Genomic DNA, 22,737 nt, shown 5'->3' with positions numbered 1-22,737 from the left:
TGTTAGGGACAAACTATAATTCCCAAGGTTCTTGTGTTTTGAATTTGTAGTGTGTACACACTCTTAGTATACGGCAGCTTCCTGCGTTTTGGATCTGTGTTGAAAAACCGGCAGTTGAGCACCATAGCATGTGGCAAAGATGTCCTGGGCAAAGATAGTGGGACAGTACACAGAGACCCTGAAATCAAGGAAATGCTTGAGGAACCCTAATTTATGTTGCCACACCCAGAGGCTTTTCTTTTGCAAGAAACACCACTAGGCACACACATCTGGCTCTGGGATTATTTAGAAGTGTGCTTGTTTTTAAGTTGCAAATGAGAGGAAATATATGACTCACGCTGCTTGTTCTGGATCATCTGTTTTGTTTTAATCCTTGGCTCCACCCAAGAGCTACTGAGCAAATCACATCAAATCAACTGTGAGTGGTCCCTGTTAAGAGATGAACACTGCCCTGGCTCTGCTCTTGCTGATTTCGCACAGGGAAATGACAGCTTTGCATCCTCTTCGAAGTCTACCTTCTATATTCTACCTGCACAGATAGCTTCCTGGATGCCACTGGAAATCCCTTCCCTGCCAGTCTGAGGATTGCAAAATATAAGAAAGAGGCCCTCCCCAATTCCTCAGCTGTATCACAAGCAAGGCCAGCCAGAGTTTGTGTGTGCAGAAGGGCCATTTGGCCTGGACCTCAAGTTCAAAGGGGGCCTCAAACTCAGACAGTTGTTAGTTGTTTGGCAAGCTCAGCATAATTATTATTATATTTATATGCACCAGACCACAATCTGATACACTTGTCTTATAGCTGCAAATTTACCGTAAGCAAATCTGAGATGCGATTTGGAGGAAGGCACACTGATATAGATTTTGTCATATTCAAGAGTTTAAAGCGTCCGTAGATATTAATGAAAAGGGATCAGCTCTGACGGCACAAGATTAGACTCTTCGATCAGCTGATAATATAAACCAACCATTCACTCATTCCCCCCCCTCTATTTTTTTAATGCTGGTGTGGTATGCCTCTTACAAAGGCAAAACTACTATAACCAACAAGACTCACAGTCAGAATGATGAATAAACTGAGAAGGCGCAAACAAAGAGTTAGTTGAAACAAAGTTGTTTTATTTTGTCTCTCTTTTTTTCTTAAAAAAAAAAAGTCCACCATTTTTAGGGATCTCAAGTGCTGATGCTAATGGGCAGAAGACATTAACCAGCAATTCCAACCACGACTGTGCTATATCACGGCTACCAAACCACACGCTCAGAAGGCTTTGAAGATGGGGAAGGAAGGAAGCCACAAAGGAGATGGGGGGGGACGGGGACAGACAGAGCTCTGCTGCACACAGTTTCCCTAAAACAGATGGTCAAGAGTCTGCTAGACATCTATGATATGTCGGTATGAGGCAAGTGAAAGACTGTAGTGCTGAATGAAGTTAGCCTAGGGGATGAGTGATTTCCCTGCTCTGGTGGCAGCTAACATTTCTGCATTTACTCCTGGGATTCCCACTTTTCACACTAGGAGGGTTAATTTCCTTCATTTTCGCCCTGGGAAGAAGAGAAACAAGAAGAAAACAGGTTAATTTGCCCCCCACCAAAATCCAAGTCGACTCCGAAGCCAGAGGGTGAAAGCAAGATCTCTATACACATGCAGAAAGTTTTGAAAAGGAGCAGTAAACATGCCTCTGTATGAGCTGTCATCAAGTGTAATGAGTAAGTAGACTGTAGGAGGGGTTCCCCACTCTGCCAGGCAACATACATGTTGATATTTATGATCAGGCATGTAAGTGGTTATTTTAGTGGCACCATAGGAATAAACAAACAATAAAGTGTGCTGAGTAGACACCCTCCTCAACAAAAGTGCCAATGGCAGAAAAGAGATATTTCACCCTTTGCATCAATGAGAAAGAATATACCGTATTTTTTTCCTCTATAAGACTCACTTTCTCCCTCCTAAAAAGTAAGGGGAAATGTGTGTGCGTCTTATGGAGTGAATGCAGGCTGCGCAGCTATCCCAGAAGCCAGAACAGCAAGAGGGATTGCTGCTTTCACTGCGCAGCAATCCCTCTTGCTGTTCTGGCTTCTGAGATCCAGAATATTTTTTTTCTTGTTTTCCTCCTCCAAAAACTAGGTGCGTCTTATGGTCTGGTGGGTCTTATAGAGCGAAAAATATGGTATTTGTTATGCAGAAAAATGAAAATGTGGAATGACCCTGAGAAATCTGGAGGAGTGTGTGTGTGTGTGTGTGTGTGTGTGTTTATTTATATTTATATGTTACCGTGTGTGCCTGAAATTTGCTGAATGCTGACATCCTAGATACATTTCCTCTCTAGGGTAGCTTGGCTATTCCATTGGGCAGAGCAATTGCCTCAGACAACAGATGCTGTTCCCTCTGAACTCCTAGGCAATCCGCCTTGTATGAGGATAGGGCTGGGTGCATCACACAGCTTGTCCTGTACCACTTACACTAGTTTGCTGCCCCCAGGTGTGCTAGAGCAGGGGTCGGCAACCTAAGGCCCTTGGGCCACAAGTGGCCCACGGGGGTCGTTTAACCAGCCCCCAAGCCACCCCCGAACCGAGCCACCCGCTTGGCTAGTCCCAGTGTGCGGCACTAAACTGGCGCAGCATGGTGTGGGGACTCACTTCCGCAGTGCCAGAAATTGCATCTGCGCAAACGCAGACGCAATCAGGCCCATGGAGTGATCTCCACTGGAGTAAACCGGCCCAGGCGAAGTAAACCTTGCCGACCCCTGTGCTAGATCATTCTATCCTACAGAGGTGGATTTAGGGCAGTGCGAGCAGTATGGCTGCACAGCCGAGGAGGGCACCTTCTCAAAGTCTGGTAAGTACTTGCCTGGCTGCAGGAAGGAGTTGTGAGAGCTCCAACAGGGTCCTAGAATCCTCCTGCCTCCTTCCCAAAGCCAGGCAAGCACTCACCAGACTTTGAGAAGGATGAAGGAGGCCTCTAGACCCTGTCAGAGCCTCACACTTCCTTCTCAAAACCTGACTTAAGCCAGAGCCAAGAGAGCTGGGGGAGGAAGTCAAATGTTGGCCTTGCACAGGGCGGCGTATTACCAACCATGTTTTCTATTGCCAGTATTGACGGATGCTTCAAATCCCATTCCTGTCAGGTTTTTGTAAATGGAATGGGTAGGGTCAGGGGAAGGGCATGTTGTCCTTTGCCTCAGGCAGCAGAATGTCTTAGGCCTGCTCTGATGATGACTCACGGAATGCGTCAGTCGGGAGTCGGGGCCAACAGTGGGTGGGACAGAGTAAGCCTATTCCACAGTGTCGTATAACTTTCCTTCTCTGGAAATCGGCCGTTGAATTTGGAGGCTCCTGCTTAGGCAGAATGTTTTTCTAAATGAATGATCAGTGAAGAATCACAGACCCATTCAGCAACCATTCAGAGGATGCAATTCCCTTGTAAACAATTCAAGTTGCAAATTAACTCTGAGGGTTCTGTACATGTAGGCTGGCTATGCACCGCCACCAGCAGATAGTCCCTGCTCTGCAGCAGCTGGTTGTCTCATGCTCTGCTACTCACTTGCTCTGAACTATGGTAGTGAGCAGAGGGCAGCTGCTGGAATCTCCTCTGATGATTGGCTGGCAGACAAGGCACCTACCCACATTCCTGGTTTATATCTCTTCTTTCCTTTTTGTATTTATGGGATTCTCCACTGTCCTCCTTCCTATTGGGTTGGGGTGTCAAATGGAAATCACCTTCATCTGTCTCTCCAACCTGGAAGGACACCATGGCACCATCGGCGGGGTCCCCAGCTGAGGACTAACATGAGGACTTGGTGTGCTATCACTAAGCAAGCTCTTGGGAAGAAGGACACACACAGAGACACACCCAAAAAGCCACCTTAATTGGTGGCACAGAAGAAGAAGAAGAAGAAGAAGAAGAAGAAGAAGAAGAAGAAGAAGAAGAAGAAGAAGAAGAGAGTTTGGATTTGATATACTGCTTTATCACTACCCTAAGGAGTCTCAAAGTGGCTAACAACCTCCTTTTCCCTTCCTCCCCCACAACAAACACTCTGTGGGGTGAGTGAGGCTGAGAGACTTCAGAGAAGTGTGACTAGCCCAAGGTCACCCAGCAGCTGCATGTGGAGGAGCAGGGAAGCGAACCCGGTTCACCAGATTACGAGTCCACCGCTCTTAACCACCACACCACACTGGCGGCACTACCTGATCAAGAAATGGTGTGGCAAAACAATGGGGACAAGGTGCAGTAAGCACTCCAGATACCTGAGTTCATTTGCTTTATTCATTCATGGAAGGGAGAAAGCTGGCAGTTCAGATATTGTTGGACTCCCACCATCTCTGGCCATCAGCCATGATGACTGGGACGGATGGGAAATGGAATCCAATAAATCTGAAGGACACCACACTAACTTCTCCCAAGATATACCATTCCCCAAAGTGCACTGAAGGTACCTTCTGAGCTTTGCATCAGCTAAAGTTCTTGGCTTGTACTAGGGAGCCTATGAGCTAGCCATTTTCCCTCCGGCTAACCCTCTAGGTTTTGTTGTCCTAGAACTTAGGTCCACCAGAATGTGACTCAGTTAGTTTTATAGGCTATAATGAACCTGAATTATAAATTTTCCTTCCTTGCAAAGTATTTCTTCTAACACCCTTTTTGGTTAAAGTGATAGCTTTGGTATATTCATATAGGATTGGAATGGAGTTAGGAATTATAGCTGGAGTTTCTTACCTGCCGCTGGATGAATGATTGATATTGTGTGTGTTTGTTGTTCGGAAAAAAAGTTGCAATTGAAACTTAATTTTTAAAAATGGTTTAAAAAAATGAAATAGTGAAAAAAGTTGATATATGCTAAGATTTAATATATGCACAAACAAATATGCCCAGTGCATTATCAAGGGGTCACTTGATCCAGAAAAATGCTCCATCAAAGTCGGCTCTTAAGCTACAAACTACTTATTCTAGAATCATCCCAGTAAGTAGTTTGAGGTTAGTAAGCAAAGACTGGAAACAGATAGTCGTTCTTTTTTGACCCCATCCCGAGCTGCAGGCAGTTTGCACTACGTACACTGTTCTACTCTTAAATTTGATAGAAAAGTTATCTAGGGTTTTGCATCATTTGAGAAATCTGTAAAACCCATTTGCCGAGATGCAGCACTGGGGCTGCATACACACCGTACATTTAAAGCATGTGAGTTTCCCGCAAAGGATCCTGGGAACTGTAGTTTGATAAGAATGCTGGGAATGGTTGCAGTGTGAGGAGTAAACTACAGTTCCCATGATTTGGATGGGTATGTTTTCAAAGTATGGTGTGTACACAGCCTGGGACAAAGTAAATGTGCATGTATGCAATTAGATTTTCTAATCTGACCCACTTCCAACTATTGGGCAGGGTATTATTTTTATTTTATTTTATTTTGACGACGACTGTCTGCTTCCAGCCAGACAGGCCAGGAATGGGCTTGTAGCTGGAAAGACAAACAAAAGGGGAGTATTTTTGGCATTATGATCAGCAGAGAAAAGATCTGAAATCACCTGTATGCAGAAAAGAAATGGAAACCAGCTCAGCACAGAGAAAGTAAGGAAAGAGCAATAGATGGCGAGAAAAAACCCAGACCAGCCAAGGATTCTGGGGTTAGCTGGGCTGTGGCTGTGCTTTACCTCTGCACTGATTTCTGTGGCTTCCACTGGGGCGTCATCTTCAGCAGTGGCAGCAGGTGGCTCTTCAAATTCCACTGGGTGCTCTAAGTCCTCCTGTGGGATGTAAACCACAAGGCAGAGCGTTAAGAGGGCAAAAGCAGACCCTCCAACATTTCTCCAGTGAAAATAGGGACAAAATAATCCATAATAATGATAATTTATACCCCATCCATCTGACTGGGTTGCCCCAGCCACTCTGGGCAGCTTCCAACATATATAAAAACACAATAAAACATTAAACATTAAAAAAAAACCTTCCCTATACAGGGCTGCCTTCAGATGTCTTCTGTATAGTTACTTATTTCATTGGCTTGGTGGGTCACATAACTCTATACCCTCCAACATTTATCCGGTGAAAATAAGGACGTCCTAAGGAAAAGCGGAACCTTCTGGGATCAAATCAGAAACCGGGATGGGTTCTGTAAACCCGAGACTATCCCTGGAAAATAGGAACATATTGCAGAAGTATATTGAGGAATTATTGCAGAGTTGTTTGCTTTTTTATCATCAGGAAGAAAAGGCTGAAGTGAGACTTCTCTGGATCCAGATCTCAAAAGATCTCTGCCCACTTGGTCACACTGCCTCTCCTTAGCAGGGTTATTGCTGAATCCCTTTCAAGGTTATGCAACGTTCTTGCGACAAAAATGAAATCTGGCAGCTTTCCAACCAGCTTCCACCAGCTTGCTGTGCAGACATCAGCCAGGCAAACTGTGTTTACCTCCCCACGGTGTCACCTGCTGATTTCTGAATGCCAAGCTGTTCAATGTTCAAGAGCAAGCCAGTACATTATGGCGGCGGGGGGGGGAGCAGGGGGGAGTTGGCAACCTCAAAGGAAAATCAGGCTGGCAATGGAAGGCACTGAACCCTCTCCCCATGACCAGACCCCCAGGCAGCAGCAGACCTGGCTGGCTGGGCTCACATACCCATTTCCTCTTCCTGGTTGGATGCATATTCATTGTTTTACCTCGGGCGAAGGGGCACTTTGGTGTCCGGCAAGAACAGATGCTCTGTTCAGCTTGGTCAGAGAGATGACAGAATAACTACAGGGGTCTGGACAGTTCTAGAAGTTTCTGATGGCACTCGAGTGGGGTGTTAGGGGCAGGGGAACGGATACAGTGGTACCTCAGGTTACATACGCTTCAAGTTACATACTCCGCTAACCCATAAATAGTGCTTCAGGTTAAGAACTTTGCTTCAGGATGAGAACAGAAATCGGGCTCTGGCGGCGTGGCGGCAGCAGGAGGCCCCATTAGCTAAAGTGGTGCTTCAGGTTAAGAACAGTTTCAGGTTAAGAACGGACCTCTGGAACGAATTAAGTACTTAACCCAAGGTACCACTGTATTTGCTAAACAGAAACTTTACCATCACAGCTGCTAGAGCCTATGTTACGATGCTAGATTAGTTCCATCTAGTTCTCACAGCCCCTATAAATAATGGTCGCTGTCCCCATGGTGTTTTCCCCTTCCTCAAGCCAGTAGGTCAGTATATTTATTGTTTTGAGAGTAGGTCATCGCCAGTCGCTGAGCCATGAGTGGGAAGCTTGGCTATTGTGCCTGCTTCCTCCTTCCTCCCCTGCTGCTCCTTCCTAGCACTTCCTCCTCGTCCTGTTCCTCGTCCTGTTCTGTTGCAGCTCCTATATCTCTATATATCTATATATACATAGGTAGATTTGAGACACAGGCAGACTAACACACCACAGGGAGGGTCAATGGAACCACTCGCAATTGCACTGACATTCCTCTTTGGCTCCTGAGACGTGCCACACATTCTGGTCAATTCTATGGCCTTTTAAATGTGTGTGGCGTTTTTTATTATTATTATTATTATTATTATTATTATTATTATTATTATTATTATTAGCATTTTGTTCCTTTATGTTGTAACCTGCCCCCCACCCCCGTGATGTTTGGGTGAAGGGCAGTATATTGATTCATTGATTGATTGTTTGATTGATTCCTCAAATAATATGAAGCCTATGAATCACGGATGGGGAATTTGTGGCCCTCCAAATGTCGCTGGCCTACAATTCCCATCAACCTTGTCCACTGGGGCTCATGGCAACTGGCATTCCATCTGGAGGGCCACAGCTTTCCCATTCCTGCAATGAGGACTAGAACTTTAGTTTTCAAAATTACGGTAAAACTGGGATTTATCGAGAAGCCGAGTCCCAGTACCCCATTCTGTGCTTTTTCTGGCGGTTGCCTACAATTGTGTAACGCATACATAATTTCCCTCTAACTGGAGCTTGTATGTTTACTGTTGAATTCTTGAAATGTATGGTTTGTGATGGTTTGTGGTTTGTGGTGGTGATAATATGTATTCAAGTAAAGCACTAGAAAGATAGATAGATAGATAGATAGATAGATAGATAGATAGAACCTGAAATATTCAGGTTCAGAAATGAAACATGCACACTGATAAATTGCCTCATTTGGAATTTCAAATTTGAAATCTGAACACAAATTTGAAGGCTGGTGAGGACTAGACTGAGGAGACTGAAGCTGAGGATCAGTAAGAAATGTCACTCACTGTCAGGGCTAAGCTGGGTACGTTGGACAACTGTGCGTATTTTAAGCATTGATTCCTCTGTAAAGCCAAGGGGGTTTGAAATGCATCTGAAAAGAAGGAGCATGTGTGGGTGGAAGAAGAGGAGCAAAACCCATCCTATGTCTCCTTAATGTGCTTTTAAGCTGTTTTCCCCAGCCCAAAGTAGTACAAGTGAGCTGGGAAGAGAGGGAATTGCTTAAATCTATGGAGCACAGCAAGGTAAGGAAAGGTTTTACGCTCTTCTCTTACATGCTCCTTTTGGGGAAATATCTCCCTCCCTCTCTCTCTCTCTCTCTCTCTCTCTCTCTCTCTCTCTCTCACACACACACACACACACACACACACACACACACACACACACACAAAACCCCTGCTTTATATGGGAACAGGATAAGTGTGTGTTTAAGATGTCCCGTTGCTGGGTGAAACCCATAATGCAATGACACAGAGCCTCCTCTGTAGTGGCCCCTCTTTTATGGAACCCCCTTCCTTTGGATGTGCGGCTGACAAGATTGCCATCAGTCTTTTGAACCTTTGATTCAATAAGGCCAGTGAAATTAGCCGATGTCCATCTACGGTTCTTGATTTTTTTCAAATACGTTTTACACAAGTTGGGGCATTTTGTTGTTTCAGTTCATCAACCTTTGGTATGGTAAACCACCCTTGGGAACAGGATTCATGGAGAACGGCTTAAAAAATCAAATTAACATATAACTAATTAATCAGATGCCTGCAATTGCCCAGCATGCTCGGCTCGTATTTAATGAGGAGTGACGTGCTTGAGAATCTTCTTCTGTTTGCTTCTCAGGCTGCATTCCGCACACCATGATTTTACTTCTCTGACTCACCAATCTATTTTTAACCAGGCAGGAACAAGCCTCTTGAGATTTTCTCTTTCTCTGAACTGGAACAGTAGCATCCGACACATTTCCAGGATGAAGGAGTGTCAGCTTGCATAATATATATTTAATTTAATTCCTCTCTCTTCTCTTATAACTTCACAAGTTTTTTCTGGTTAGAAACACAAACTCTGGACATGACAGGGCAGCGCCTATGGTTGTATCAAACAGGAGCCTTTTCATCATTCCTTTATCTTCACATGCCCTTCCAATATTTTGCACTGGCTGTCTGCAGACTGTCACTATTTTGCAAGAGGGATTCAGGCACATACCTAAAGCTTAGGTCTGTGGAAGTGTCGCTGCTGAAAGTTGATTTGCTGCATCCTGTGTGGGCATGCTTTTCATGTTGTCCTCATCCAAGTGGCAGCCAGCACTTCAGTTGTATCTCAAAAATAAAATACAAAATTGGCCACATCCACAGGTAAAAAGGATACCTGAATGCGTGCCCACGATGGACCTCAGTTTTCTGAGACTTGGGGAGGCCGCATGTGTAATTTTTAAATATTAACCCACTGTTTTGTGAAAGTCTGGTTTGGTGGAAAACTTGTGTCTCAAAAATTGGCCACACACACTATTATCTGAGCTCATGCCCACAGTGGAACTTCCAGAAGTGGCAGAGGATGGGGCCAGCCACATTACACACACATTTTTAATCCACTGAAGAGTGGCATTTCTGAAGATGGTGAGAATATGTTCCTTTGCCTCTGATGTTGCTATCTTTACACAGACAATAAGATAAGATAGTTGTCTTTGCTCTATGTCTGCCACTGCCTGCACCATGTGACTTTTAAATGCGATCCGTAGCTTTCTGTGCTCTGCGAGGAAAAACTCCAGCCAGTTTTGTTTCAGGGCTATGTCACAGAGAATCTACTGAATCAATTGTTCTTAAATTGTATTTTAGGATATATATGTGTTATTGCTGTGTGTGTTGTGATTTTATCCCTTATTTTTTGACGTGTTTTGGTCTTTGGCTTGAGCCTTAATAAAACTGTAATGGAACTGAAGCGATGCAGCAAAACAAGGCCAGGCAGCTGCTGTCTGCCTAATTGGTCCAGCGTCCGCAGCTCACTTACAAATGGAGCAAGCATTGGCTGGTGAACGCGTGGTCGGTGCCTGCATTGCAGCAAGCAAGCTTTGTGCCGCATCATCTGAATGGAAAAGTTGGTCCCCGTTCCGAGACGAGAACGGTTAAACGGAGGTTGTTTGGCACTGAAATTCACACATGCCAGTGCAGGAAAGAAAAAGCTTTGTGTTTTCCCTGAAGCACAAACATCTTCTCTGTTTGTCAAGATGCTAGGCAGAAAATGAAGACTCTGTAAGAGGAGTGTGTAAGAACTCTGGACAATGATGGTGCTATCCTGCCCCACCCCCCCAAGAAGATGCATATAGCCATCCTGGAACTGAGAACACATGTTCTTTCCCCCCATGTCATCTAAAGCTGCTTACACACTAAACCTTCAAAGCACATCTGAAGGACGTTTTCCTCCCTCAAAGAATTCTGGGTACTGTAGTTTGTTAAGGGTTGCCAGGAATTGTAACTCTGTGAAGGATAAACTACAGTGCCCAGAATTCCTTGAGAGGAAGAAAGTGCTTTAAACTATAGTGTACACAGCCCAAGAACATTTCCCAGAGTGCTAACCATCTATACCAACCTTCCTCAGCCTGGTTTTTGACTACAACTCCCATCAGCTCCACCCAGACTGACCAGTGGTCAGGGACAATGGTAGAAGATGTTGTGTGAAGTATCTGGAGTTCACCAGGTTTATTTCTCAGATGACTGGAGGATGAGAGGCGAGGTTGTCAGGGGTGAGGAGTTATTCATCCATCCGGCCTGCTTACTTTCCCCTACAAATACCCTACCATGGGCTTTACCTGGCAAGCCCAGTTTGGGGAACATGTGTTTGTGATGCTTAAGTTCTGGCCTACCTTTTGTACAACCCCAGTGGTGGTGACAATGGTCTCTGCTCCTTCTACGGTCTGCTTTGCCACAGTGTTGACACTGGCCACTACAGATTCCCCCACCAGGTTGGCTTGTTCTTTGGTCTTCTCAGCAACTAAACATAAAATAGAAATAGGCAGATCTGATGAGCTACAGTGCAAACCATTCTCTCTTTTTTTGGGGGGGGGGGAGACCTAATTATAAACTTTTGTTAAAAGTCTTGCCACTTCTACTGAAGCAAAAGTAAGTGGCTTGTTGATATGGTTGTTGGTGCTGCCTTTTTTCAAAATAGTGGCTTGCTCCAAAAGTGGCGATGTTTTCTGTCAGCTCTCACAGAATCTTATAGAAACAGAGAGTTGGAAGGGACCCTGAGGATCATCTAGTCCAACCCCCTGCAATGCAGGAATATGCAGCTGTCCCTTATGGGGATCGAACCTGCAACCTTGCCGTTCTGTTGGGAACAAGTGTAGTCAAAGAGTGTAAGTGTAGTCACAGGTATAAGAAAAAAAGCCACTCATGGAAATAAACCGAAAGCATAAAATGGAAGCTGCTAATTCAACACATAACGTGGAAATTTGCAATGATCTTACCTGAAGTGACACTCTGCACTACGCCCTCTTTGGTTTTGGTCCCTGTAAAATGGAGGAAAAGGTATTTTCAGGCTTGTTTTCATTGATCCTTGTGCTTTTCTTTTTGTAAAAAAAACAAACGGGGGGGGCGAGCCCCTTCAATTGACATTCACGGTAGCATGACAGTATGTACAGCAAAGGCATACTTAGGCAAAGTGCAGATGAGTCATTCATCCCCACACAAAAGGATCAGAGATTCCTGAATCCAAGACAATAAGGCACTTCAGATAAGTGGCATGGTGAGAGCCATAGGCGCCGACTCCATGGGGCTTGAGGGGGCCCGAGCCCCCTCAAAAATTCGTTTGGGGGGGCTCCGCCCCCCCAATAATCTCCGGCGCCCCTCCAGCAGAGCGCCATCGCCGCCCCTCCCCCAGCCCAAAATGCACAGGGAGGGGCGGGCTGCATGCCTCCTGCCCTCCCTCCCGAGCAAAAGCTCCACCCAATTTCCTTTGGAGCTGATTAATAGGCGCAGCACGCTCTCCCCTATTCGCTCACGAGGAGGCGGCGCCACTTTATTTGCATATTCATGAGCTTATTTATTATTCATGAGCTTTCCCGGGCCCCCCCAATATTTTTTATAAGTCCGCGTCCCTGGTGAGAGCCCGTACAAATGTACAACACAAAAGCCTTTTAGAGGGCATCTTTTTTCCTGTGTGGGGAGGTGGGAATAGAGAGGAGAAAGGTTTTTTTTTGGGGGGGTGTTTCTAGACTGTTGCTATTTTGCAGGGAGGATTCGATCACATTCCAGAAAATTGCGGTTGCACAATTAAAATGGATTTGGCCCACTTGCACAACAAACCCACCACCAACCACCTCTTCGCCTAAGCTGGACATTTTGTTCTTTGGACTTGACTTCGGGTAGTTTTGCATAAGAGGTTGGTACCTCCTAAATCAGCTAAGTCTGCATCCACACTAGGGAAAGTGGAGAAGCTTCGTTCAGTTTGCATTTTGGGGCAAACCTACTTTGCACCTTCTGAAATAATACAAGAACTGAAACACAGTCATCCATCAAAAGGCACAGCTATTCTGAATTTTGCGGTGCACATAAGCCAAATAATGTTGACATACATCCACACGCTGAGGTAAAAGCGTCCATAAAAATGCATCAATATTAGTGAAGATAAGATACAAAAACACACCAATTTAGGGAATTTGCTTTGTTAAAATGTGTGTATTAGGCAAAACAGCATATTAGGGGAAATTCACATTCAAATACTGGTGAATTTTCGTGAGGGCTTTTTTAAAAAAATCACAGAAATGTGGAGAACTGAACTTAAGAATGGAAAAATGACAAAAGGAGAGAAACTGAAATGGACCGATTCACCCACCTCGGGTTCACACTAGGGGATTCAATCAATCAATCAATCTTGATTATGATTACGATCACAGATCAGTTGCTATCAAATAATTCTGCATATCATGTTGCATATCAGTATGTATTGCAACAAACTAGGTCTGATGTAGCATGAACAATTATTATTTTTTTTAGCAAACAAACAACTACTGGGAGTGTGCCTCAAACAGCCAGCTCATTTGAAACTGATCCTCAAATCTTTGTTGTTGTTTTGTAATTATGTTTTAAGATTTTCAAGTGACCTGTTTCGCCAGAATTCCAAATATCCCTTGATTTGTTAGGTAGAGGCCAGTAAAACTTGAAAATAGGTATTTGTGGGAGAGGGTTGCTGTGTATCTGTGTGGCGTAACTGAAAGTGTGGACTTTCAAGTTTATCCACGTATTAAATAAAAGGAGTCTTTGGACTGTATGAAAGTGGTATGGTGTTAGTTTTTAAAATAATAATAATGGAGGGGAGTATGAATACTATCCACAGAGTGGTATGAAATCTTCCACCACAGATTTGCTTGGTTGTGTTAACACAAGCATAGTGTGATTTCCTCCCACTGCAACTACACATTTAAATGCAGAGTTAGCCCTTCAAACATTGGTCAGCTATAGACAAGCTCAAACTTAAGGTATACTGTTGTTGTTTTTCAAAAAGAGGTAGTGCTGGGGATTTGAATTTGCTGCCAGTTGACCGCAAAGTCAAAAATCATCTGGCCAGGCAATTTTTTTTCTCCTTGCGCCCAGGGTGGGTATGTGTCTTTGCGCATGCGTGCCAGAAGTGAGGTGAGGAACGGAGGAAGCCCACAACGCCTGCCCAGCCTTGATGCCTCTGGACAGCTGTTGCATCCTCATGCCAGGCTCCCTGAGTGGCTTTGTGAAGCTCGGATCTGAGGAGGGCGGCATGGAGAAGGGCATAATAGCCATGTACCTCTTGATCCCAGCCTCGCCACCTTGTGTGGCCGGGGTCAAAGGGCATGTGGCTGTTGCATCCTTCTCATGCCGCCCTCCCTGAGGTACTTTGCAAAGCTGAGATCTAATCAGATCCCAGCTTCGCAAAGCAGTGAAAGACTGGCTCAGGGAGGGCGGTGGGGGGAAAAATGCGCCTAGGGCATTTGCCCCAGCAGCCCTCCCCACACTGTGCCCCTGAGTTGACAACAAAGCTGCACCCGTGATTTCTCCTCCACGTTGCAACCTAATTCTGGGGTCGTTAATTTAATGAAGGGCAGGCTAGAAATGGAAATGACAAATAAATAAAGTGGGAAGGGGTGGTGCGTGGATAAAGCTAGCTCAGCCCTCAAGGAGAAGCAGAGCACTCACCCCACCCCCTGTGCTTTTTTTTGGTACGCCTGGAAGGGAAACTAAGCCTGTAGGAATAGCAAAGGAGCATAACAAGCCCTAGCCTGTCTGGTGCATTGACTGAAAACGGCATTGTGAATCTGTATGCATCATTTGATTCTCTTTGAAGGTTTTAAAGAGCATCTAAAGGTTAGCACAGCCACACATGAACGCCGCAGCCTCGATCCACTGCCATCCATAGGAATTTAAACCCTTGATGAATGCCACGGTCAAACGAGCGCTGTGTGTGGCCTTTTAAAGGGTCCGGCAGGGCTGGTCCACCCATGAGGCAAGGTCAGGCAACCGCAGGGGCCGTGGATCTGGCCTCCAAGCAATGCCTTGCCCCATGCGTCTTGCATTTTGAAACAATGCACCAGAGCCAGAGTAAATGGTATTGTGTACATGGCCTTACTGGCACCATCATCTTCAGATGGGGACTAGCAGCAGCAGTGATTAAGGAGTCTCACACAGTTACCGAGTTGAAAGTCCCTGCAAAAGCCAGGAGAAGGCAGCTCTGGTGTTGCTATTCTGAGCTTGTTTGGTCTGCTCTGTGTTCTTTAAGGACCACACCCAGTGACTCAGGCTTCACGCTCGCCTTATGCATGGCATGAAACCCGACCTGCCAGCGCAAAGCTTTGCCAGCCAAGTACAGCTGTTGCCAACCAAAGACAAAATGGGTGTTGTTCCAGCAGCTTAAACTTTTGCCTGCAGCTTGGGTGTATAAGGTTACAAAGTCAACCCATTCCCCGCCACAGCTGGCTGTCAGAAAGCATGTTCTCTCTTCTTTCTTTTTTTCATAAATGAACTTGGGGGGGGGGGGGGTACAATACATCACACGCGCAGGGTGGAGCCATTTTTGTGTGTGCTAGGCCCAAAAACCTTAGGCAGCTGACAGCCATTTTGATTTCCCATAATGCTGCTGGTATAGCGCTGATCTGGGGCATTGTGGAAAAATTTAAGAGTAGGCCCAAGCCACCTGGTGCCCATTGCAGCTTCCATAAATGGATAAGCTCACAGGATCTCAGTGATACAGGAAGGCTCCCCCACAGGATGGTACTTGGCAGAGATCAGACTCAAACCTGGAGCCAGCCCTCAAAGAAATCCTCAGAATGGGTTGACACCAGGGACTATTGATGAAGGAGAATGAAGGCTGTTCCCACATAACTTTACCCTGTGGTAGCATTTCTGCTCTCATCTTCACTGTATTATTTCTCAGTCTGGAATTTCTTAGTCCTTGCTAGCTCTCCTTTTCCAGAGATTCAGGCTGTATGCCCTGCCTTCTCTTCAAATTTGGCCCAGGCCAGAAATTCAGCTCTCAGCTCTCCCCATTGTGCAACCTGTCCATAAAACTTTGCTCTTCCATCTTTATATTTTTGTTATGATGAGTTTTGGTCTCTGTGAGTCCCTTGCTCTGCAATTGAGATGTCCTAAAATATAGCATGGGTGGAGAAAGGGGTCTCAAGAGCCTTAATGGTCCACAGGAGAGGCATCTCTTTATCCATGCTTTAAACTCTCTGTTTCTGCTCACCAGCTAGGAACATCATTTGGCTGACTGGTCTCTGGTGGTTAAGGAACAGAGCATGACAATAGCAAGTACATGCTGCCACTGAGGGGAGATATCCTGGCTACATTATCTGAATTGCTTCTATTGGATAGTATAATCATAAAGTTGTAGAGTTGGAAGGGACCATGAGGGTCATCTAGTCCAACCCCATGCAATGCAGGAATCTTTTGCCCAATGTAGGGCTCAAACCCACAGCCCTGAGATTCAGAGCCTCACATACTCTCCAACATTTCCCCGATGAAAATAGGGACATAATCCTCCTCCTCCTCCTCCTCCTCCTCTTCTTCTTCTTCTTCTTCTTCTTCATTTATTTATTTATTTATTTAACATTAAACAATCCCTATACAGGGCTGCCTTCAGATGGCTCGAGGGTCGGATAACTCCATGCCCTCCAACATTTCTCCAATGAAAATAGAGACATCCTACCATACCCTCCAACATTTTGAAAATAGGGATATCCTAGGAAGAAGCGGGGCATTCCGGGATCAAATCAGAAACTGGAATGGCTTCTGTAAATCCAGGACTGTCCCTGGAAAATAGGGACACTGTGGGGAGGCTCTGGTCTCATGCTCTAACAACTTGCAGAGCCTATCAGGTGAGCCACTTACCACTTGGCAGAACGAAAAAGGCCAAGGCCTCGTAAACAGCACCACAACTCAAGCTGCAGTGCAGTCAGATTTGTGTTAACCATGTGAAGCAAAAACAACTTTGCGTGTGTGCCCTAGGGGCGGAGTATGCAAGTTAGGCAGAGAAATGCCGTGTCCTCCTGCAGCAGCAGCAGCAGCAGCCTTTGCAAGACCAGCGGCTGCTCTTCTCCATCTCTGCAGTGACTCATCAGTATTGCTACTTGTGCATAGTCAATAGGGATCTTGAGGGATATGCCAGAAATCCCTTTCAGTGCAGCAAAAAACTGGCTGCTAACAAACGGCATGATTTGATGCCAAGACCAAGAATATCTCCAGGCAAGGGACTGGTTTGCTAAGATCCCGAGGGAAAGAGGGACTTTCCCCTCACATTGGATCAAAGAGCTTCTCCAGGTTAGGCTGCAAACCCCACTCCCAGTTTGCAATTCTTCAGTGTCTCAATGGAAGTATGTTGTGCTAAAATTTTCATAGATGTGGCAACTTCCAAGGTCAGACTTAGCTAGTTAAGATTAAATCAGAAAGAAGCAGCATATTTGAAAAGCACTAGTTTTGCGGCTGTTAAAACGTGCAGTTAAATGTTATCTGCACAGATTAAAGTCACCTTTTTTTAATGCAAAAGTATTTGCGCCCTTTGGCTACTACATGGGCCTGTTTGTTTGGTTCACAGGAGCCACTGGTACAATTTCTCCCATTTACTTCAATGTTTGATGCTTTATTATGTTTTTGTATTTGCAGCCACGCCATGCTCATAACAGCAAACGAGGGGAGCCAGGCAGGAGAAGCCAGAAATGCCTTATTTCCTCCTTTAGAGGGAGATTTAAAAGTCTGTGGCCTGAATCCCTGAACTGTCCACCTCCATTGTCGGAGGCAGGTTGCTCTCAAATGCCAGATGCTGGGAATCCCAAGTGAGGCGAGGGCTCTAGTGCGCAGGTCTTGCTTGCTGTTTTCCCACAGGCCTCCGGTGGGCCCCTGTGAGAACAGGATGCTGGACTAGATGGGCCGTTGGCCTGATCCAGCCAGCTCTTCTTATGTTCTTAACCCTACAGCCAGTGATATATAGCCTGACACACAGCAGGAGGCTTGTCTTGCTTTCCTTAAAAGATGCCCCTGGCCTAAATGCAGGGCTTTGTCATGGTCATTAAAAAAAACCCAAATACTAAGCATTGGATAGGCAGATGAATCTTTGTCATGTTGGGAAGTCAGCTAGATCCAGAAGCATCCAGAGTTCCTTCGTGCACCTTCAAAAGTTGTGCAGAAGCAGGAAATTTGTTAGGTCATGCAAGGCTGAGGAGAGCTGCCCCTGTTAAAAATCCCCTTGTATAAAGTTGTGAAATATACAGGAAGTTTTAAAAATGTTTGACGTTTTATGATGTTTTTATATGTGTTGGAAGCCGCCCAGAGTGGCTGGATGGGTGGGTTATAAATAATAAAAATATTATTGTAGGTTTGAGAAAAGGCCATGCTTTTGGGTTACCCCTCCCAGACACATAGCTAACAAGAAAGGCGATGCAGACAACAGTGTGGTGACAACTGCAGTTCTGGAAGGATAGCCACTATTGCAGAATTGGAATCTTAACACATGCGTCTAGGCCGGCCCTACCATTACACAGAGTGAGTCAGCTGCCTCTGGCAGCAGATTACGGGTGTCATGAAAGGGCAACGCATTGTTAAGCGATTCTGTTCATTGTTATTGTACTTTTCCTCCCAGGGGGAGGTGCTTGTGGGGTTTTCTGCCTCAGGTGCCAAAATAACTTGGCTGGTTTTGAAGAATACTATGCATCTTGATGGTGTGTGTGTGTGTGTGTATGGGTCTGTGGGTGTGGTGTGGGTTTGCTGCTCCATCTTAGAATGCAAAATGTCCTGGGCCAGCCCTTATTTAAACCAAGCCACAGTAAGGATGCACCACCACTGATCAAGTGTGATGCTTTTGCTCAGAAGGATGCAATTACCATGGCTGAGCAGGGAGGATATAGAGCGCCTGTAATCAGAAAAGGCAGCCTACTGTGCCCAAGAGGTCTGGAAAATGCTTGATAATCTACCACTGACAATCTTGTTTTAAGCTTCCTGATGCAGCTTCAACATCTCTCACAGCTCTTTGGTCTTTCTCCTCCAATAGCCCCTCTCTGGCACTTTTTAGTACTGAAAAGCTTCAGTTACGAATTACTGTTCTTTGTATTTAAAACGGACCATTTCCACCCACAACAATGCATCACTCAGGAGCAGCTTTCAGAACTGGTGGCAGAGCTCTATCTCTAAAGGCCAGATCACTGCAGATCTGAAGGGCAGAGATGGCAAACTTCAGAAGCAAAGCTGTGAATGCAAGCCTTTTCGGTCCTCGTGAAATTTTCAGCCCGAATCTGCAGAGCTGAACAGGGAATCTTCTCCTGGGCATTGGTTTTCAGCTGTTGTTTCTTGACCATACCCCTCCCATTCCACATGACTGTAATGAAGCAAATGTGTTTGCCAAGGTAATGAATGGGCACTTCCGCTCTAAGAGGATGAAGAGGGGAGACGAGAGAGGGGACCAAAACAGAGAAAGGAAGATGGATGCCTGGGTGTCCAGAGAGATGAGTTGAACCATAATACAGTGGTACCTCAGGTTACATACGCTTCAGGTTACAGACTCCGCTAACCCAGAAATAGTACCTCGGGTTAAGAACTTTGTTTCAGGATGAGAACAGAAATCGTGCTCCAGCGGCACAGCAGCAGCAGGAGGCCCCATTAGCTAAAGTGGTGCTTCAGGTTAAGAACAGTTTCAGGTTAAGAACAGACCTCCAGACCGAATTAAGTTCTTAACCCGAGGTACCACTGTATCTAGATTGACAGTTTTCATTTAAACCAGCATTTGTACATCCTGAGATACGAAGCAAAATGCACACACACTGTTCCTCTTGTTTTGTGTGTGAGAAACTTGCTTGCTCCCTCTTTTGGTGTTCAAATTTTTCCCTCCCCTGCTGGAAAAAAATCCTGTGGACACCCAAGGAAGAAGAATGGAGATGCCTCAAATATAAAAAAGTGGATCTTGGGAGCATGTGACTGAAGTGATTGAGGACTACAGTACTAGAGTAAAATCACCAGCGGCACTGAGAATTTGAGAGGAGGGTAGGAAGGAACCTTTCATGTCATTTTTCAAAGTGTTTTGTGAAGTCTTTAAGGAGGATGTTGCAGCCGTAACATTTTGCTTTTGAGCTGGGTGACCTTATTTTCTATTTTGCTTTGAAATGGAAGGAGCCAGCTCTGATAAGCTATTGACTATCTTTCCAACTCTGGCCACTGGAGATCCTGGCAAATCTGCTACTATCAGGATTGCAAGTGGTTCCAGCTGAGTTTCAGAACACTGGTTTGTCGCAGTTTCTATGTGCTTTCAGACATGCTCATGGCTTTTGGAGGGTGAATGCTTCTATGACAGAGAATAGCACCCTGCACCCTTCTGGGGAGCATCGTAAAAACTCCCTGTGGAATGGGAAACATTGAAGGAACTTGCAGTGCAAACTCATGCATGTCTAGTCAGAAGTCAATTCTGTTGAGGTCAACGTGGCTTACTCCCACAGTGATGAGGTTGCAGCCTTAAAAAAAGGCTACAAATACGGAAAACAAATCCCTCATCTAGTCTCAGACCGTGGCCATGTTCATAAATGCTTCTCCACTGTGTGCCTGGCTTCAAGGGCAACTTGGCTATCTTCCTTGCAGGGCAAATTGAAGCCAAATTCCACTGAGTTTCTAGAAAGAACAAGAACTTCTGCAGCCCTTAATTGATAACACAAGCCACTACTTTGTTGTCAGCCAATTAAATGCATCAGAGCAGCTCCTTTTGCTGGGAAAATGATACACAACTAAATGCAAAAACCAAGGCAAGGCTGAAAAGCACTTAAAAAAAATAAAATACAAAGCACCCACCACCCACCGTGGCAGCCAATTGACCCTGGCAAATCTTGCTAATTGCAAATTCAAGTGTATCCCTATCGTGTTTTATGACTTCCTTGATATTGTATGTGGGCTGGAACTGGTCTGTGACCGAAATAATAAATTCATTAATTCATTCATACCCCTTCCAAATCTTTGGGAAGACCGGTGCATCATGAAAGGGATGACCTATAATGACTTAAATGCTGAATCATAAATGATCTACCTCAGGTTTGCCACCCGTTTTCCTACCTCTGCTGCTAGAGCAGAGGAGTAGCAGGCGAAGCTGTCTCCTGGAGTGGAGCTTTGCTTGCCTGCCCCTCCATCCTTTGCAGAGGTACCCAGAAATAAGTCCTGCTCCCTGGGATGTACTCCAAAGGAAGTGCATACAGAAAACCGCAGCCTTTACATCAGTGCATTTCAAACCCTTGCTAAAAGCACAGGTCCCAGGGGAGGTTGGCATCACTCTCACCATGCCATGTGCTTTGTATTTCCAAAACTAGTTCATATTATGGGACACCTTCACTTTACCCTCTTTGAAATATGACTAGCTGCCCCTGGGGTATGGAAAAGGTAGCATCATTCCCCAAGGTCACCCAGCAAATGTGGATTTCTCCCTCCCCCCCCCCCCATTGCACTGCAGCAACAGCCACTCCTAATAGGAAGAGATCTCTTAGTAATAGGAAGAGACTCTTACCTACATACATCACCCCTTCTTTGGTCTTCTCTGCAGCTTCGGTCACTCCCTGCTTGGTCTTTTCGGCAGCCGCCACCACACCCTCTTTCGCAATGGAAAACCCTTTCTTAAAGACATCCATGCCGGGCTGCTCTTGCGGTACCTGCCGAGAGGTTCCCCGTAGAAAAGCTTTGGGAGATGGAGTGGTACTCTGCCGGCTCTCTGCAGTGCCACTCTCCTGCTCACTTTCTCTAGCTAGAGCCTCCTCCTGCTCTTATCCCTCTGCTAGACGAAAAGCAGTGCCTGGTGGACTGTATCGTCCTTGCCAGCTCTTATTGATGAGGTACGTTGCAGCGTAGCCAATGCCTGCGAAGTGGCTGGTGCTGAAATATTAATGATATGGATTTGCCTGGTAAGGTTTTAGAGTGGTGTTGGGGGTGGGGGGAAAGAAGGATGCCGAGGTAAGTGAGAGACTTTTTGGAAAGCATCCAGATCATCGCCTTTAAAGATCTGCTGCAGTGCTCACTCAAGGACACTCTGTAGATGCTTTTCAGCTGGAGAGGGGGGCTTATTTATTTATTTATTTCTGCAGCCATGCTCCCGGGAGCTAGACTTTTTTTTAAAAAAAAAGCAAAGATCTCGAGGGGCTTAGCATGTATAGCAAATAGGAGATGCAGAGAGTGCCTAGATTCACAGCAAACAAGCAAGCAACCTGTCTCATCTTTCAAACAGGGTTGTATCTGAGCTAGGGATGACCAGGGCTTTTAGCTGCAGAATCTTATCATAGTGCCCAATGCTTTGGAAGGCTCTACTGAAAGGCTCAAAGCCTGCTATCAGCCCATCACACCCTTCGGATTAGGGGCGAATGAGGATTTCCAGATCACAGAGCAAGGCGTCCAGGCAGGCCTGGCCCACTTCTCAATTCAGAAACTGAATGCTGCTCTTAGCACCTGACATGTCCCCTTGCCTCTCTAGCCTCTTCCCTCCATGCTGGCCCCACATCCTCAGCCTTTGCGCATTGGACAGATAAGTCTGGAGTCGTAGGAGGGGGCATTTTCATGCATTTGCTGAATGCACATAGAATTTTCCCAACAATCAGGAACCCTCGTTGCAGGGAGATTTACAAGTGCATTCAGCCCAACATGCAGAATAATCTCCCTTTGGATCTTCACCCCAATATGTGACGGTCTGGGGCTGCAGCTAGCATGGACAAGGGCAAGGGAAGCAGTGCACCACTCAGCTGATTGTGTTTGTGCGCCCCATTTGTGCAAAATTAGCACACTTGAATCAGCATAATGGACGTCAGGGATGAAGACAGAGGGGATGGGAACAAGCAGGCAAGATCTTCAGCTGGGCTCTTTTGGGGGAGGAAGGGAGGGATATTGATTGAAATAAATAACTAAACAGCAATTGCATGCATGTGTTGGCTAATGGGGTCAGCTTTAGATGGGGGAAATTTGTATTCCTTCTAGATCAGGCTTCCTCAGACTTGGCCTTCCAGATGTTTTGGCCTACAACTCCCATGATCCCTAGCTAGCAGGACCAGTGGTCAGGGATAATGGGAATTGTAGTCTCAAAACAT

General features: G+C 45.6%; 1 protein-coding gene across 1 annotated transcript; it reads right to left on the bottom strand.

Annotated features, from left to right (window-relative positions):
• Nucleotides 1-1,095: 1,095 nt before the first annotated feature.
• On the bottom strand, nucleotides 1,096-21,538 carry SNCG (synuclein gamma). The gene is made up of 5 exons (XM_028729264.2): nucleotides 21,177-21,538; nucleotides 11,653-11,694; nucleotides 11,050-11,177; nucleotides 5,639-5,731; nucleotides 1,096-1,539 (listed from the first exon to the last, which is right to left on the bottom strand). Exons 1-5 carry the CDS (start codon nucleotides 21,295-21,297, stop codon nucleotides 1,519-1,521), a joined length of 405 nt encoding a protein of 134 aa, XP_028585097.1. The 5' UTR covers nucleotides 21,298-21,538; the 3' UTR covers nucleotides 1,096-1,518.
• Nucleotides 21,539-22,737: the final 1,199 nt, after the last annotated feature.

The sequence above is a fragment of the Podarcis muralis genome, chromosome 6 (genome assembly GCF_964188315.1).
Source record: "Podarcis muralis chromosome 6, rPodMur119.hap1.1, whole genome shotgun sequence".
Lineage (NCBI taxonomy): Eukaryota > Metazoa > Chordata > Lepidosauria > Squamata > Lacertidae > Podarcis > Podarcis muralis.
Note: the sequence above shows the minus strand (reverse complement) of the source record. Positions and strands in the feature narration are given on the sequence as shown.

Excerpts from the sequence above, each read along its gene's own strand:
- SNCG (XM_028729264.2), bottom strand. The coding sequence starts at position 21,297 with ATGGATGTCTTTAAGAAAGGGTTTTCCATTGCGAAAGAGGGTGTGGTG. Across the intron at positions 11,695-21,176 it reads AGAAGGGGTGATGTATGTAG|GGACCAAAACCAAAGAGGGC; the intron begins GTAAGAGTCTCT and ends TCCATTTTACAG. Across the intron at positions 1,540-5,638 it reads CCACAGAAATCAGTGCAGAG|GGCGAAAATGAAGGAAATTA; the intron begins GTAAAGCACAGC and ends TCTTCTTCCCAG.